At 39.7% G+C, this 19,194-nt stretch overlaps 1 protein-coding gene across 46 annotated transcripts in view; it reads right to left on the reverse strand.

Moving 5' to 3' along the window:
• The window catches only part of RIMS1 (regulating synaptic membrane exocytosis 1), a 319,116-nt gene that overhangs the window by 189,462 nt on the left and 110,460 nt on the right, over positions 1–19,194 (reverse strand). For 41 of the 46 annotated variants that reach the window (XM_051615419.1, XM_051615460.1, XM_051615441.1 and 38 more), the window contains 2 exons: positions 2,185–2,398; positions 596–607 (listed from right to left, as the gene is read on the reverse strand). The exons of 1 other annotated variant lie outside the window; for it this stretch is intronic. In XM_051615419.1, coding sequence (XP_051471379.1) covers positions 596–607; positions 2,185–2,398 — 226 coding nt within the window. The remainder of the gene's footprint in view (positions 1–595; positions 608–2,184; positions 2,399–19,194) is intronic. 4 more of the 46 variants (XM_051615426.1, XM_051615425.1, XM_051615461.1 and 1 more) reach the window with 1 other exon arrangement.

The raw sequence follows: 19,194 nt of genomic DNA on the forward strand, positions 1-19,194 counted from the left end.
CCAGGAAACGCACAGGTATTAGTAGTGAATATGCCAGTACTAAGAGTTCTGCAGATTCCCAAAGGATTCACTCCATCTTGCTCACCACTTTTAAGAGGCTGCACTTTTAAATTATTCCAAATATAAATAAAAAGGCTGATTTCACATGAATTCCCTGAATTTCTGCTGCAGCCAGAAGTGAAACACAGCAAACCATGTCAATCAATGTAATGTTACAATTAAAATACTAAATCAGATTTCCTGAAGCAGATGGAAGTACCCTGCATGCAAAGTGAAATTGTTAACCAAAGACATTTTTATGAAATAAAGCTTTACTACGCTTTATTACCTTCTCTACTATTTTGCCTATTAGTAATTCTCAGTTCTCATTTATTTTACTGTCCTTATTTTCACAACAGTCCTGGGATTTTCTGCTAAGCTAACTTTGAAGTCTATGTTTAGCTAAGGGATAGGCAGGGTCTGGGTGTTAGGATTCCTGTTCTTTCCCCCCTTCACCTTCAGATTATTTTAAAATTTTGATTCAATTTTTTACATTAATATTTCCCAGTTAACTAACAACATTATAAGAATAAATGAAAAAAGCATGGATTCTAACCACTTTGTCCTCCTTTGGGAAAGCATCCAAGGAAGCAGAATAAAAAGAGAAAAGAAAAAAAAAAAAAAAGAAGAAGAGAAAAAGAATAAAATAGGCAAGTATTAATAGACAAATTTCAAAGAAATGCAATTTTAATAACTCTCCACAAACAGATAAAAACATAAAACTTCTAAATTAAAAAAGAGCTTTAAATCAAAATATTACATTACTGCATATCTAGAAAACATATTTTCCCACCCTAATCTAGAAAACATATTTTCCCACAGAAGCATAAACAATGTAACAAACAAAAGGCAAGTTACCAATTAATGGACACTTTTCCATTTCTGTGACTTGAAACAGTGGGTGAAAAATAATTAAAATCTACTCTGTTTTTTTTCTGAGTAAGGATTAGTCTATCATATGCACTCTAACTAATAGTATAATGTAACATATAAAAGCGAACTATATTTTCATAGAGTTACTCTAATGACACCACCTGCAGGTGATTCAGTGTAATGCATCTACTTAGAAATACATGAAAAAAAATTATAAAGATACGTATTTTTTTCAGAATGTACATTTCATTTCATGGACTCCCAAGTACATCAGAGGTACAGAAAACATCCGAAATAATGATGAAGTGGGTATTTTTCTGAGTTTTGTGTGTTTTTACATTAAATTTCAGGTGCCTTATTCAGTTGATATTTAGCTCAAAGGAAGTGAAAAGGCCATAAACTAGTTCTGTATCAAACATTATTATCTGCTATAAAATTGTGACCACTTTTAACCACATTTGTATTGATACAAAGAGCAATGATGCATTTCCCCTACAAAAGACTGGCAGCTTAAAGCCATGTGGGAAAGCTATCTCATCGCATGCAAGATAACAAAACCATCCATGCAACACAAGGACATTTGTAAAATGTTTTTTAACGTATCATAGTCCTAGATGATCAGCCAAAATTAAACATTCGATGGTGGTTTTACATATATTGATCCTATCACTCATGTACAAGGGAGTAGCCATTTCTTTGTCAGAGACTGACATTCTTGGATAGCCTTCAGTTTTGTGGACAGCTATTGCAACTAACTGCATGTGGATCAGAGGGAGAAAGATTTATCACACCTGCCTGAAATAAATTTAAAATAAATTGACATCACACTCTCACTGTGGCAAAAGTGGTTGGAGTTTTTTTCTAACCAAAAAAATGACTGATTTTATGTATTTTCAATGTATATGTAAAGCTCTATAAAAAAAGACATCTACAACTAAATCAGAATTCAATAAAAAATTATCAATGTGAAATTGTACCTCAGCAAAAGGGCTTCTTCATTCATTCTACGAAAAACAAGTGCATTTTCTTCAAGCCATAACTCAGTAGAACTATACACTATGCATTCTTTTTTAATATATAATTAACTCTGTGAATCCTGGTATCTCCACAATCATTAAATACATTATTCTGCTTTATACACATCTCATAACAAAATGATGAATGGAACACTTAAGTAAAATGAAGCATGAAATGCCAAACTTAAGGTGAACAATCTGTAGCGTGACAGTATCAAGGACGCTTTTTCTTAAGAGTACACATCAGGAGACTTACATTGTTTGATCGCAGAGAGACACGACCTCCACATCGAGCACAAAACTTGGTCCGGCAATAAGAGCATAAATGGCCACAACCATCTGCAAACTTTGTTTTATGACAGATTCCACATGTTGGAGCATCATCCTTGTGCTCTCCCTGGTAACGGCGGGCTTCTTCCCCTATCTTTCTTACTTGCTCTTTATAGCTTTCAAATTGTTGATGCAACCTCCTGCATAGATGAGAAAAAAGTTTATATAGCAAGAATAGGAGGAAATACTACTACTACTACTACTACTGTGTATTTCTTTCTTTCAGTTTATAACTCTACCTATTATTCTTGGCATGTTCACTATAATAAGTGTACCTCATATCATATACACACTGCACATGGAAGACTATATAGGAGAATCTAACGGAAAAAATTACAGGAACATGTATTGCTATTAAGTTTGTTCAAAGCTCGTGAGCAAATCATTCCATTTGGCCAGAAATTGATGCAAATATAAAAATATGGCAAAAAAAATGCACAGTCTTAAACAAAAGTACCTACCATGTGCAGAATTAAACCACATATATAAATGCCTGAATAACCTCCAGTGCTTTTTAATCAATGTTATTTATACATCAGGTGTAATAAAAATGCAAATTGATCTTAAGTTACAGTGTCAAACTTCTGTTTTCAAAATCTAAATTACTAAAACATGCAACTTAAAAATTTCAACAGGCCCTCTACAATCATCCTGGCCCTAGAAGAATCTGAGAACCATTTACTATGTAAAATCTATATATTAACAGTCTGTAGTATTCTCTCTTGTTAAGTATGAGACACTGCGTAAATTTCTTCCAGCTCAGCTGTAGGACTCTGTGGGAGTTTTAGCAGGTATATAGACTCCTAAGGTGAAGACTGGTGTTCCAAGAAGAACTTTTCTTTCAGCTGCCCCAAATAACAAACAGTCTGATGCTATGCTCACCAATTGACTACGTGTCCTGCTACCCAAAGACACAGCTTCTAATCACAACCTCAGAGATAAGCACTCAGTCCTCTAGCCTTCACTTCCCTTTCCATAAATTAGCAACAATAACAATTCAATATTTAGTGATAAACTTTCTTATCATTACGATATTATCTCTTGAGGGTTCTCCTGTGGGTTTCTGTGAGATTAAGTTTCAGAGAGGAACCAGCTGGTCCAGGCACTTCCAAAAGGGGCTATCCAGCTCATCTCCTGCTCCTAGTTGCAAGCTGTTACTGCTTTTTGACATTCACCAGCTCCTCCTCAGTGAGCTAACCCATGAACTCAAATCAACAGAAAACTAATTCTACCAAAAAAAAAAGTTTTCCCATTGTTTTGTTTCCTGAATCACTCCAGTGTGAGCAAGGCACTAGAGACCTGGGAGAAAGGTAGGATACAAGCTCCTGAAGCCAGAGACAGTAAGGACCAGTGGACAGCTGGATCACCCTTTTTGGAGCAACAAGGTCAGCTGTCATATGAGACCCCACTCTTAAAAGGGTATTTCAACTCTGTTAACTAGTTTAGTATTGATCAAATACAGGAAAGACAAATTTTTGTAGATGCACCAGGACAGAACTGCAACTCCTGACCTTTACTTTCATGAGCTTGAGCAAAGACCTCAGACAGCACAAGACTGGGAGTCCAGAAGGGTATATTTAACAAGTCAGTATTTTCACCGTGCTACATGGAACCTACAGGCTCTTCACCCACATATCCAGTTGTTGCTTCAAATCTACATCTCCATGGCTGACGCCAAAAATACAGGAACAGGTGAACAGATTACCAATAGAAATAGGGAAATCTGAGATTAAAAAAATTTAACAGTAGGTGTGTTGTCTGTAGAGGTCTTTATGATATCCTTCATTTCCACCTGCTCTGAGTTACCTAATTGATTAATTAGCACTGAGACTCACACGATTTAAACAAGGTATTTGTAATGAGGCAATTTTGTGTTTCTGTGGGGGTTTTGTGTTATGTGTGGTGAACTTGTTTTGACTTTTAAAATATAAGTAATCAGTGTTATTTTTATGAAATACTGTTTTGGTGAAGTAGGTATTTTTATTTTAAGACTATATTCAAGCCTAGAAAATGATCATGCAACTTAGCTAACAGGAACTGTATTCCATTCGGACAGGAATATCACTGCTTGTAACTACACAAACCAACCAACTCCCACACTAAAAACAGTGATTTCATATGGGCACATTCTAGTGAGGATGAAGAAACAGCAAAAGCTAAGAAGCCAAATAATCTGTTCTCCCTCACTACAAACTTGATGCATTATACTCCATGCTTTATGCTAATGAAAAACAAGAAGCAAAGGGGTGTTTTTATTCTCTTTTTATTTTGTACCGACCAGCTTAAAAAACCTTTGCAGTATTGAGTAAGATGAAAAAGTGGGTCAAAAGAATTAGGCAAAATACTGGAGAAACATAATACTTTTGGCCATTGTTGGATTACACACATGATTTAACTTACCTTACACAGCTATTGGCTTATAATGCATAAAAACAACTGAAGACATTCAGGAATCTGTATAATACCCAGCTTAAAGAACCTAATTCTATAATAGAGAGGGCGGTGGGTAAATTTCTTATTACATCAAGTATTCTATTACAAAATGGAACCATGGAAACTAAATTCAGCTCTCCTCCACTACAGCAAGACTTCAAGCTCTGGCTCTTTACTAACATGGAAAGGGAAAATAACAGCAAGTGCTGCACCTCCTTCTGGCCTTTTCCAATTAGACAGTTTACCTCTGAATTTTTTCAATCTCCTATGAAGCTGTCAAAGTGTATTAATATCATGAGGTTTTGCCCTTTTGTATGCACCAAGAAGTAGATGAATGTACCAATAATTATTGCAGTGAGAGGAGATTTCATTTATTTATAAATATGTAGCACTTAATTATAGATTTCTTATTTTCTGCATCAGTGTAAGACCCTTTGTACAAAAGGGGTTTCAAAACCTAGTGCTTATCTTGCATGTCGTACTCTGCACTGCTGGAGAAATCCTCACATATTATCTATAAAAGGAATGAGATTGGATAAAATGGTTGCAGAACTCACAGGGCAGAAAGAATCTTACCCAGCCCATGGCAGGTCTGGTTCAGTTACTTCTTTTGCAAGGTTTTAACCAACTTTCCCACCTGTCTGAGGAATGACAGGATGTCTGTATCTCTAGGTAGTCTGTAACAGCGGCAGCAAATCTCTCTCAGTTTTGCCTTGTGCAGAAGCATTATTTATCTTTTAAAGAAGTATATTAAGTATTCTCTGGAACAAAACCTAAAATACAGATGGATATTTTTCAAGTTTGCTCCTTAACTTCCAAATGATAGAGCACATTTTCATCAGATGCAAAGAAAAATTAAGTCTATTAAATTCTCCTTAACATGGGCAAGCATCTAAGGGTTTGGTGAAAGAAATGAAAACTGGCTTCATCCTTGCTCAAACCAGGACAGCTAGTATCAGCATATGATATACTGACTTCGGGGACCCTTGAGGCAGATACCAACTCAATCCCATCTGAAGAAAGAGCAACCAGGCTACTATGTGAAAGGTATATATGTATATAGCCACATCATTTTTCACCATGCACCCCAAAATTAATCTAGTTCTACTACGAAGGTCAATGGCATAGCCACAAAGGGGAGACTTCCTCACCCAAACAACCTCCAAAGATGAAGGGAAAAAACCCCACAAAACAAAAGAGTAGAAAAAAAAATAGAAGTTTCATGAAAAGTTTCCTTCAAAAGTGAGAAATAAAGGAGGCAGAAGACAGCCAGAGGGGGCAATGCACTGTTTATGCACTTTTTACAATCTCCATGACATCAAATCCCAGGTATAAATCTAGTTCATTCAGATTTTAAACTACTTATTATTAATTGTTAAAATCACCTTCCAGATGTGTTCTGTAATAATACAGCAAGAAATAGAGTAAAATTCAGTAGTTTTAAAATGTTTATCAGAAAAAAATAATCTACCACACTTTCTTCTTATTAAAAATTCATATTTATGTTTTAAACTGGTATCTATTGAAATCTAACAGATTTAATTGAACATATATTTTAAAAGAGAAAAAAAATCTTAAATGCAAAAAATATCTTCCAATAATATTATTTTGTAAAAGCTTTTTGTTGTTGCTTACTTGTTTGTGGGTTGTTTTTTTGTGGTGGTGACTTTAGCAGACAGTACATAAAAATTAATTACCATTCTTGTTACTCAGTTTAAATATCCTTTGAATTGACACTGCAAATCTTTGATCCCACCCAAAAGAAAATATGTTTATTTATCTGTTCCTTAAGATCTGATCCTTTAATCTACAAAATCTATCAACAGCTGTTGCATAACAAAATAAGTAAGAACTGTTAGACAGAAGATTCAAATTAATTAGAAAAACATCCCTCCAGGTGTAGATGTAAGAAAACATTAAAATTATCATATGTTTACATATTTACATATTTTACATATTTAATATTGTGCCATTAATATTGTTATTTACATTTTAATACTGCTAACTACAAGTCCCTTCATTTCTGTTCTGTATCATTCCAGCCACATTTCTTGCTTAATGGATCTACCTTTAACATATTGTCTCAATGTAGTAAGACTTTGAGTACCCCCAAGAGCACGTCTACGTGTGAACTTCATCCCTTGCTAGAAACACCACAGTGTTTCTATCTTTAGAACTGTTCAGATCACCAGCAGCATCATCTGATGGCCCAAGGCTTCAGTACTGCTCCACCATTTATTATGTAGTAAACTTACTTACCAGGCAGGAAAGGCCTCTCCACAAACAGGATTAAAACCAATCTCTTCATGGAAAAACAATAGGAAAAACATCTACTAATGCAATGATACATTTGAGAACATGGCACAGAGGAGTCAAGAAACTGGAAGGATAAGCTTCTTCCAACAATATTACTGCCATCCTTCACTTGAGCAGACCTCACACCACTCTCAAGAGCTGAGTGTATCTGCTTAAACTGGCTCTGCTGGGGAGGGTACCCGGTATTTCCCATTCACACAGGTGGCACAAATGGGCACAATCAAAAAGCAATCATACAGTGGGTTAATCTTTGGGCACATCAGATACCATATGACTAAAAAAAATACCTTCTGTTGCTAAAATTCTCAGAGACTCAGCCAATTAGAGAGGCACATCATAGCACCATGGCTATGACTCAATTTCTGGACTCTCACCCATCAGCCCCAGTACTGTACCACATGTACATGAGATGTTGTTACCACCACTGGTAGTGCAAGACAAGAACCAATACACAGTTTTTATGCATACACTGAAAGACTTAACCCATTCACATTTATAGGTGGACAGTACAACATATATTGAGGTTTCTAAGTGTTTTTTTTCCAAGAAAACATGGTGGGTTCATCAACTCTTTTTCTTCAAAGGCATTTCACAAAAAATGCTTTAGCTGAAGTCATGCACATGCCACATTTTCACTCAAATATGCAATATTTTACATTTACAGTGTAAACTAGCAAAAAAATAAATACTGGTAGGCAATTCTGCAAAGTTTTACTCATATGTTGATGTACTTAATGAAAACTGTAAACCTTGGAGGACACTCATGTTATAAGCATCTTACCACAAACTTTTCTGACAGTTCACTTATATCACTAGTAGGACAACGGACATGAAGGCCATCTGTAATATTGACTGATGAGAAAGTGGCTTATCAAACTTCCCAAAGCTTATCATGTAAATTGTTGGGTGTTTTTTTTTATCTGGCCCAAAATGTATATACTGCTGTAACCATTTCTACTAATCAGATACTACAATTATGATCCTAGCATCTAATATTTTATTAACAGACTGTTGCCAATATCGGCTCACAACAACTATGTTATTAGTTTTTTGATGGTTTTCTTTTAAAATGCTGGTGTTTAGCTATCTGAAATATTTGCAGATATACATGGAAGATTAAAAAGTGACAAAATTATGCACTTGCATATGTATGCTCTGCCTGCACAAATTTTCTAAAAATGCCAAAGATTTGGGTCAACTTTATGCACAGTTACATTTTAAATTATTTTTAAATGTACTGTGAAGATAATTTTTTACTAACTTAAAAATCCAGCAGATGGCACTACAGATTGCATTTTCACTCTCCAACTCATACAGTTTTGAAATCTTTAATACCCGATTTAACATTATAAAAATATTACACCATGTCATTAGTTCATTTTGGTAGAAAAAGTGCTACCTACCAAGTGACAGAGCCCTAAGTAACTATTCACCAGCAGCTAGGACAAATTTGAAAAAGGTTCTTAGTAAAATGTAACTGCAAGAACAGCTGAAGTTCAGTGAAGAAGTCTAACTACATTTGCTGGTTACTTGAAGCATCATCACATCACGTATAAATGTTATTAAAATTTACACCCCTGCACAAGTAGGACAAATTAAAGTTAAATAGTATGTAAACATATGTAACTCTTCCAGCTCCTGAGTGCTACATGTGGCAACGCTACTGTGTTACTATATTTGAAGTCACTAAAGGCAAGCAAGACATGGAAGAGTTAATGGCTTCTGTATCTTGAGGGTGTTGGGTTTTCTCCTCTGCAAACTGGTTGCTTTTAGCCCCTCTGCTTTTACCTGCTGTCCAACTTCTCACTTTTCTGGGACTTACCACCCACCTATCTGACACCTCCCTCTACACGTTTCCTGTAGGTCTCATCTCTCCCTGCTAAACATTTTTTTAATAAATACATCACAATGATTACTATATATGACATATTATAGCATGTTCTATATCCTGTAATAAAAAACAACTATTCCTCAAATTTCCAAATTTTACCTTCCTGAAGATTTCTTCATTCTCTCCTGTCCATTCAACACATAACTATGGACCAAGTCTATTATCCTCTCAGCTCAGTCTTCACCTGTCGCCCATGACATTTTTCACCTCACCAGTAAACACCTGAATCCTGCTGGGCATCAGCCCTTTCCCCTCTACATCCCAAGACTTCTTTTATATCCCTGTTTTATTGGTGTAAACACATATCAACCGTGCTTGTAACTCACAGGTCTGTTTCTTTACCTCCTATCTGTCTCCTTCTGTCCAAACTAAAGTGTTTGAAATAGATTCTTGATTCCTATCATGGATAACCTGTACATCTGTCCTGGTTTGAGCCAGGATTAAGCCAATTTTTCTTTTCACTGATTTTTTTTTCCTTCAGTAAGCTTTCTTGTAACTAGCAACTGTGTGTTCTGCTAGGCTGATAAGACAGTGGAATGTTTTTGCTGAATGTTTATAATATATTGTGGATGCGTAGGGCCAGATGTTGTTCTGCTCACTGCCATTCCCCCACAGGCAATGTTGCTGCCACTGCTGCTGCCAACACCACTGCTGCCAATACCACCACTCCTGCTGCTACAAAAACAACTGCTTCTACAAAGAAAAAGCCTGATCCATCGCGAACCAAGCTAGTTAACCCTGTGACTAAGAGCAAGGCAAAGCGCTCCGCCCTTTTCACCCGCTCCCGTCTGAGATATCCAGAGTTCCTTGAAGCAGCAGAAGGTGAGGGTGAGGAAGAAGAGGATCCTAATACAGTTGATGGAGCAGGTACCTCTCAGACAGAGGCTGACGGTGAGGAAGGGAAGGATTCTAAATCAGATGATGGAGCAGGTACCTCTCAGACAGATAAAAAACCAGGCCACTCTCAGACAGATAAAAAACCAAGCCACTCTCAAGCAAATAAAAGAACAGCAGGTCCTCCTCAATCAGATGACGACGATGACCTTGCCCACCCTTTCTCCATGAAAGAACTGCGCCTCATGAGAAAGGACTTCACCCGCATTGATGGTGAGGGAATCCTTCCTTGGCTGCTCCGATGCTTTGATAGTGGTGCTGAGACCTACAATGTGGATGAGAGAGAAGCCAAGCAGTTGGGATCCCTGGCCAGAGATGCTGGTATTGACAGAGCACTTAGTAGTAAGACAGGAACTACTACCCTGTGGGACCGACTTCTTTCAGCTGTGAGAGAGAGATACCCCCACAAGGGTGACATCGGATGGCGCCGAAGCAGAACACCCACACTCGAGAAAGCCATCACCTACTTGAGAGAGATTGCTGTGCGAGAAGTGATCTATAATAACGATGGAATCACAGATCCTGATGATGTTGAGTGTGACACGCAAATGTTCCGGAAGTTTGTTCAGGCTGTACCAGCAGCGCATGCCCATATATTCTCCTTCATGGGATGTTTTGAAGGTTACGAAAGACCAACTGTACGTGAGGTAACTGTTAAAGCACGACAGTATGGAGACATCCTCTCTGATTCCCTTTACTTCCAGACCTCAGCCGTTAAGAAAATGGTTGACAAGAAGTATAAGATGCCAAACGGATGGGGAAGTAAACCCCAGACTCTTCCTAGAGACAACTGGTCACGTGTTGCAGCCATTAAGAAGAGACATCCTGCTACGAGACAGCAGCAAGGAAGACAGGACTCACTGCGACGCCACCTGTGGTCTCTCTTGAAAAATCATTTTAGAGAGGACATGAGAGTCTGGGACAAGAAACCCACTGATATGCTCCAGTTACGTGTGCAAGAGCTTCTAAACAGAACAAAGCCAGGAGATGGTTCTTCCAAGAAGAAGGTTGCACCAGTCAACAACCAGGATGGTTCATCGAGCTCTAGTGCTCAACCCTAGGGATGCCCTGCCTCCAGCCAGGAGGAGGAGAGGGACAACCGAGTTTATTGGACTGTGTGGATTCGGTGGCCTGGCACATCAGAACCACAAAGATATAAAGCTTTGGTGGACACTGGTGCACAGTGCACTCTAATGCCATCGAATCATAAAGGGACAAACCCTGTCACTATCTCTGGAGTGACAGGAGGTTCTCAACAACTGACTGTTGTGGAGGCCGGTGTGAGCCTCACTGGTAAGGAGTGGCAAACGCACCCTATAGTGACTGGCCCAGGTGCTCCGTGCATCCTTGGCATAGACTATCTCAGGAAAGGATACTTCCGTGACCCGAAAGGGTACCGGTGGGCCTTTGGTATAGCAGCTGTAGAGACTGAGGACACTGAACAGCTGTGTACTTTGTCTGGCCTTTCAGATGACCCTTCTGTAGTAGGGTTGCTGGAGGTTGAAGACCAACAGGTGCCAATTGCCACTTCAACAGTGCACAGACGACAGTATCGCACCAACAGAGACTCTGTGATCCCCATTCATAAGCTGATTCGGCAATTGGAAAGCCAAGGTGTGATTAGCAGGACTCATTCACCCTTCAACAGTCCTATCTGGCCAGTGCGAAAACCTGATGGCGAGTGGAGGCTGACAGTGGACTATCGTGGCCTGAATGAGGTGACACCACCACTTAGTGCTGCTGTACCGGACATGCTAGAGCTTCAGTATGAGTTGGAGTCAAAAGCAGCTAGGTGGTATGCCACTATTGACATTGCTCATGCATTCTTCTCTATTCCCATAGCACCAGAGTGCAGGCCACAGTTTGCTTTCACCTGGAGGGGAGTCCAGTACACCTGGAATCGACTGCCCCACGGGTGGAAACACAGCTCAACCATTTGCCATGGACTGATCCATGCTGCACTGGAGAAGGGTGAAGCTCCAGAACACCTGCAGTACATTGATGACATCATTGTGTGGGGTGACACATCAGAAGAAGTTTTTGAGAAAGGTAAAAAGATCATTCAAATTCTTCTGGATGCTGGTTTTGCTGTAAAAAGAAGCAAGGTCAAGGGACCTTCGCGAGAGATCCAGTTCCTGGGAATCAAGTGGCAAGATGGTCGTCGCCAGATCCCAATGGATGTGATTAACAAAGTAACAGCTATGGCCCCACCATCAACTAAAAAGGACACTCAAACCTTTTTAGGGACTGTTGGTTTCTGGAGAATGCATATTCCATGTTACAGTGAAATTGTGAAACCTCTCTATGAGGTGACCAGAAAGAAGAATGATTTCAAATGGGGTCCTGACCAACAGAAAGCTTTTGAGCAGATCAAGAAGGAGATTGCGCAGGCAATGGCCCTTGGACCAGTTAGAACAGGGCCAGACATCAAGAACGTGCTCTACACTGCAGCCGGACACAATGGTCCCAACTGGAGCCTCTGGCAGAAAGCACCAGGGGAAACTCGAGGCCGACCCCTGGGATTCTGGAGCCGGAGCTACAGAGGTTCCGAGGCCAACTACACAACAACTGAGAAGGAGATACTTGCAGCATATGAAGGAGTTAGAGCCGCTTCAGAAGTGATTGGCACTGAAGCACAGCTCTTTCTGGCACCCAGGCTACCGGTGCTGAGATTCATGTTCGAGAATAACCTTTCTCCTGTCCATCATGCCACCGATGTGACTTGGAGTAAATGGACTGCTTTGATCACCCAAAGAGCCCGAATAGGGAAACCTAATCGTCCAGGTATTGTGGAAGCAATTACAAACTGGCCAGAAGGCACCCACTTTGGAATGCCACCACAAGAAGTGGTGAGACGAGCTCAAGAAGCTCCACCATATGATCATCTACCAGAGACTGAGAAACAATTTGCTCTTTTCACCAATGGCTCCTGTCGTCTTGTAGGGAACCGCCGGAAGTGGAAAGCTGCCGTGTGGAGTCCTACACGACTGGTTGCACAAGCAGCTGAAGGAGAAGGTGAATCAAGTCAGTTTGCAGAGGTAAAAGCCATCCAGCTGGCTTTGGACATTGCTGAGCGAGAGGGGTGGCCGAGACTCTACCTCTACACTGACTCGTGGATGGCAGCAAATGCCTTGTGGGGTTGGCTAAAACAGTGGCAGCAGAATAACTGGCAGCGAAAGGGTAAACCTATTTGGGTTGCTGACCTGTGGAAAGACATTGCAGCTCAGATAGAGAAACTGGAGGTAAAAGTGCGTCATGTGGATGCACACGTGCCTCTGAGTCGAGCCACTGAGGAACATCGACACAACCAACGAGCAGATGAGGCTGCTCAAGTGTTCCAAGTAGACTTAGACTGGGAACACAAGGGTGAGCTTTTTCTGGCTCGGTGGGCCCATGATGCTTCAGGTCATCAGGGCAGAGATGCAACATACAAATGGGCTCGTGACCGAGGGGTGGACTTAACCATGGACACTATTGCACAGGTGATCCATGACTGTGAGACATGTGCTGCAATTAAGCAGGCAAAACGGTTGAAACCTTTGTGGTATGAGGGGAGGTGGTCAAAGTACAAATTTGGAGAGGCCTGGCAAATTGACTACATCACACTTCCTCAGAGCCGCCAGGGTAAGCGCTATGTGCTTACAATGGTGGAAACAAGTACAGGATGATTGGAGACATATCCTGTGCCTCATGCCACAGCCAGGAATACTATTCTGGGTCTTGAGAAGAAAATTTTGTGGAGACATGGTACTCCAGAGAGAATTGAGTCAGACAATGGGACTCATTTCAAAAACAGTCTTGTTACTGATTGGGCTAAAGAGCATGGTATTGAATGGATCTACCATATCCCATACTATGCACAGGCCTCAGGGAAAGTTGAAAGGTACAATGGTCTGTTGAAGGCTACCCTAAAGGCAATGGGTGGTGGAACTTTCAAAAACTGGGATAAAAATTTGGCAAAGGCCACCTGGTTAGTTAATACCAGGGGATCCATCAATCGGGCTGGTCCTGCCCAGTCAGACCTTTTGCATACTACAGATGGGGATAAAGTCCCTGTGGTATGTGAAAGAAACCTGCTGGGTAAAAGTGTTGTTGGCTTAATTGGCTTAATCCTGGCTCAAACCAGGACAACATCAAACTCCATAAACTGAAACAGAGATCTCCTTGTACCTCCAGCAAACGTTAACCACCATCTCCATTCTGATTGCCACTCAGAACCAGTAATAACTGTGTTACACTGGACTCTCATCTATTTAGACCTTCAACTCAGAATGCTACAAAAGCATCAGAGATAATTTTGCAAGTTAAAAAAACCCAAACAAGTAACACCAAAATCTAACCAATTTCATATCTATCCAACTTAAACATTCAGCAATCATCCCTCAGTCCCTTTTCTTTCCAGTGCAAGCCTGTCCTGCTGATAATCTGACCACAATCCTGCAACAAATATAATTTAATTTATTTTGTCTGTCTTTGTATTCCTCCGACGAGCCCCCTTTTCTACTGCATAAAACATAAATGGCTTATCTTCCCCTTCAAAGACTTTCACTGCCTATTTCCACCTTGCCTAATTTCTCATTCAGTGCTGAGATGCCCCTGTTCTAGTTCAACTTCCAAGAAAGAATCTTTGTGGTTTTCCCCTTGCTGCTGGGAGTAGTAGCAACACCATCCCACTACCCTCCTTCAAACTCTCCTTTGATGCGATGACTATAAAGATCCAGACAAAAATCAGGTTATTGGTATGCTAAAACTTTTACTTACCAGCCTAGACAATAGATGATACAGACTCCCCTGTCTGCTCCTGTTATTTTACAATGTGCTTAATACTTCCAATGCAAGCTGCCCCTGTGGCAAAGGCTGCCTCTTATTCTATGTCCACAAAAACCCTCACTCAGAAGGGTTATAGTCCATGACAAGTGCTTCCAAGCAATATGGTAATACAGATCTCCCAACATGACTCAGAAATTCATGACATTACTTATTTTAAAAAATTCTTTTAGTAATTGCATTATTTTAGTAATTTACTACTCCAACCCTCAGGCTATACTCATACTTTTGCTCACGTCCATGAGGCATAAAGTTTTTTTAATGAATGTTAGTATTTTCCCATATGCTCATGACACTAGGAACCAGGAGCAGCATCACCAGAAAGCATTTCATTATGAGACTCATGATAAAGTTCATATTTGGCCAAGATGAAGATTTCACTTTATGCTGTGGAGACCCCATCACTGGAAGTGTTCAAGGGCAGGTTGGAAGAGGATTTGAGCAACATGGTCCAGTGGGAAGTGGCTGGGACTAGATGATCTTTAAGGTCCTTTCCAACCCAAACCATTCTATGATTCACTTTAGATTTTACACAGGAGTTTAGACCTGGTCACCATTGCCAGAGCTGAAAGCTGTTCACATGTAAGAGATACCTATGCCCTCTATACATGTTCTCCAATTCCCTCCTATCATCTCTTATCAAGTGCATTCCACCTGTCAGCATCCTAACAAGACTGTACAGGCTGAGACTAAGAAGTCCCACATTGTGGTTAGAAGGTTCCGACCTTCATCATGTCAGAACAGGGGCAAATCAGCAAAGTAGCACGGACTGAAGCTTTATTCACAGGGCTCTTACCTGGTGCCTTTTCACCAGCAGTAACAGTCATTTGCAAACCAACATGTTACTAACAGCAGGTCTTCTGCAAGCATATAAATGAGCTCATTCAATAATTTGCATAAAGTGTCATTTTTCAGCTTCCTGGAAGTTTCCTAATATAAGTTACTGGAAAACTTTATTTTCATATACTTCTGTTTGTTTTTTAAAAATAATCACAGCCCACAAGCAGACTTCCTCCTTAAACAACTGAAGAACTGTGAGTCAGAAATGTGTAGTATCTACAATAAAGAATTTACATTCCATGTTCCCACAGTTCCTCCCAAATGACCGTTACCATTTCTGAGGTATAAAGAGAAACCAGATAACTAAGCAAACAATGTGTAACAGGTACTAAAAAAGGCATAGCTGAGGAATTCAGAAAGTAACTGTATAGGTCTTGTATTAAAAAGCACTTCTATACTGAGATATATTTAGTACTGAAGGAATCAATGGCTCTGAAGAAAAAATAATTAATGTTTATCCTTCCTTTTTTTAAAAAAAGAAAACATACATTCTTATGTAAAGACTTTTATGAAAAACACAAGTAATTTTAATCAACTGGGGGTTTTTTATTAAATCATTATTTTTCTGCTGAGAGTTCATAAAAATATGAAAACCAATTCCATTTCCAAAAAGATACTCAGTTTTCCTCACTGTTTCTACTTCCTTAAAAAAGAGTGCAGCTCCTATACTTTCTGGTAACATTGAGCAGAAGAGCTTATGTTTCAAAGGTTAAAGTCTTGTTTTTCATTAAGTGTTTCAGCAGCATTAGGAGGGGTTTCAGAGTGAAAATTGTTACATTTCAACAGTTATTTGGAATTTGAATGTCTTAACAGATAAAAAAATGAAACAAGTCTGAGAAAGGAGGGAGACAACACCTTTTCACCCAGTGATGCTCCATCCCAACTACATCTCGGGAGCTAGAGCCCCTGCATTTTTGGGAACCCCTGTGACCCCTTCCTTGACCTTTTTAAGGAAGTGTAAGGCCTTCCACCTAACTGCTGTCTTGAGCTGGGATCTAAGGCAGGGTATGAGCCTTGTTCATGATGTCCCACAAAACTTGCTCAAAAACAAGGAGGAAGACCTCTAGGTCACAGCACAAGCATGAAAAACACTGAAAGAGCACCACAAATCCAGAACACAAGAAGAACAGTTGAAAGATATGCTCCTTCCCTCCAAGGTGTAGAGGGAACTTTAAGTGATGGAGATTGCATCAGGGTGGAACCAAGTGACTTGGAGAATGAGAGCCTTGTCACAAGAGTCACAATGACAGAAGTCCAGCATTTTATACCAGGCATGAGACTAGGTTTCATAAAAAGCCCCTTGGGTAAGCTTGTGATGTAAATACTAGCAAAAGTGTTTGCATTAATGACTTTGGAAACATTAATGAGTTAAAAGAATAGAAGTAGGATGGTGAGTGGGAAATGGTGGCAAGGTGCTATCCACTCCCTCTTCCATAGACAGGAAAAGGATATAGCTCTACTAATCTAATATTTTTTTAGTAATATCCAAGTAAAATTTGCAATTACACTGATCACAAATAATTACACTGCCTGAATTTGGTGACACCAGGCTTAATATAATATGAAGTCTCATGAGATGAGTGAGCCTGCACATGGTTCCACATCAAAATAAAATTAATAAGCATTTGTCCCTAAGCTCACTGGAAAAAGCTGTTTCAAACACTGCAAGCAACAACCATAGGCCTCAATGCATTCTTCACTCACCTCTGAACATCAAATTCAACAGATCTCTCTTTTTTGAAAATGAGGAAATGATGAGTTGTGGTACAACAAGCATTATCTTTGGTCTCCTGGAATGCATCCAGCAATGCCTCGAACACACAGGTCCTCTGTGCATTAGGGCAGCAACTGACTCAGTACCACACTGTAGAAACCACACCATATTTGCTAAATGTTCAACTCTTCTATTTCTTTTACCATCCTAATTTAACTACAGCATCTATCCTTCCAGCTACTGTCTGAATTTCACTTACTTGTCATCAGTTCCACTGGTTAGACTCCCCTCTCCTCCCACTATCAGCTTTTCAGGTGCCCTCTTGTGTCCTGATATAGTCAATTCAGTGCTTTGCTAGAACAACGTGTGTTTTCTTAGAACAACATGTAACAGATACACAAAGGTATATGAACTGGCATCATACAGAGACCAGACATGTCTATCCACTTGCATGATACTTTTACACTTCCCTGAGCTTCCCCAATACACCACGTTGGTTGTCCAGTCCTAATGTGACCTAAGGAAGGGGGATGGAGCTAAGCACTTTCATCACCACCACAACACTGGGAACACAGTCTTAGGAGTCAATGAATTTAAAAAAAAAAAAAAAAAAAAAAAGAGGTAGAGGGGGCTAAGAGTAAAAGCATCAACTGTAAAAGCAGTTAATTGCAGGGGACTCAAAGCAGAGTACCTTGAAGACCTCCAGAGAATCAACAGACTACTCCAATAGTATTCTGTGCAGACTCCTGGTAGGATGTTGGAGGCCCCAAAGGCACCTGGATCCTCTCTCTCAGGCTTGCTCTTCACAGTGTTGTACATGGACAGTTTGGCCAAAGCCAGTTGAAGAGCGGTGAGAAGACCACACAATGCATCTTAACCAATATGGGCACTTTTATTCACTTCTTACCTTTGTGGACAACCTCACCAGTATTATCTGTCATCTCACATAACCACCCCAGCTCTGCTGCACTTCCCCATTTAAGTTCTTCATCACTCTCCTAAGACAGACAGTGTGGTAGGAGAGCAGGTGGTTTGCTCTGGAAAGTTGCCACTAGCTCCAAGTGACAGAGTTCAAGAAGGTTCAAGAGTTCATACACATAATGCTGTTTGCAACCTGAATTTTACCAAGTGCAACCACTTAAAAAATAACAGAAATGTCCTTATGTTACAATCCCTCTCTTACTGAATCATTAAAACAAGCATTCAGGGCCAAGCATTATCTACCTAATATAAAAATATTCAGCTTTTTTAAGATTGCTGAAATACTTATGCATCAAAACTGCAGAAGTATATTATTTGCAGCATTCATGTAATATCTGTTGCAGGAAAACCAACTATAATAGCCAAGGGACAGAAATACTCAAGCAACCACACAGTGAAGCAGGGCCAGGAAACTGAATGAAAGGAAATGAAGGGGAAAAAAAATCTGAGCCCGCACTGTTGCATTAATGCTTTTAGATTAAAAAACAAACACAAAAAAAAAAAAAAAGGCAAGCAGAATTAGAAGGGTGGTAAAGCCATTTACTGCAGCACAAGTGCTATCTTGACCTGCTCTTGCAACTGCACTTTCAAAACCAAGCATTTTAAGAAACAAAATCATAACACTTTTCAAGGTGCAAACTTAATATTGTTTGTATGGGACTTTAACTGGGATATGCATCTCTTGGGAAACAGGCTAGTTTTACTTAAAATCAAAATATCAATATTTGCCACAGAGTTTGTTTTAAAAAGTGAATTTCAGTTCCCTAAAATTTGTCAGATCAACAATTCCATAAGACCCACTGAAAAAAGAGATCTCAGAAATGTTCTCCCACCTGCTGCCAACCTGCACTGTTAAACCACAACAGAGAAACCATCTTCCCACATCTCTGCAATTCTCAGCACTCTTACAAGCTATCCTCTGCTGAACTGGGAAGTGAGATCAAGAGCCCTGTTTTCTTTCCCAGCTGCTTTCTTTCCCAGATGTTTTAGAGACAGACATCTATTCATCCAGTAAATGAGATAAATATATTTAATGAAAT

This window comes from Apus apus, chromosome 3 (genome assembly GCF_020740795.1).
Source record: "Apus apus isolate bApuApu2 chromosome 3, bApuApu2.pri.cur, whole genome shotgun sequence".
Lineage (NCBI taxonomy): Eukaryota > Metazoa > Chordata > Aves > Apodiformes > Apodidae > Apus > Apus apus.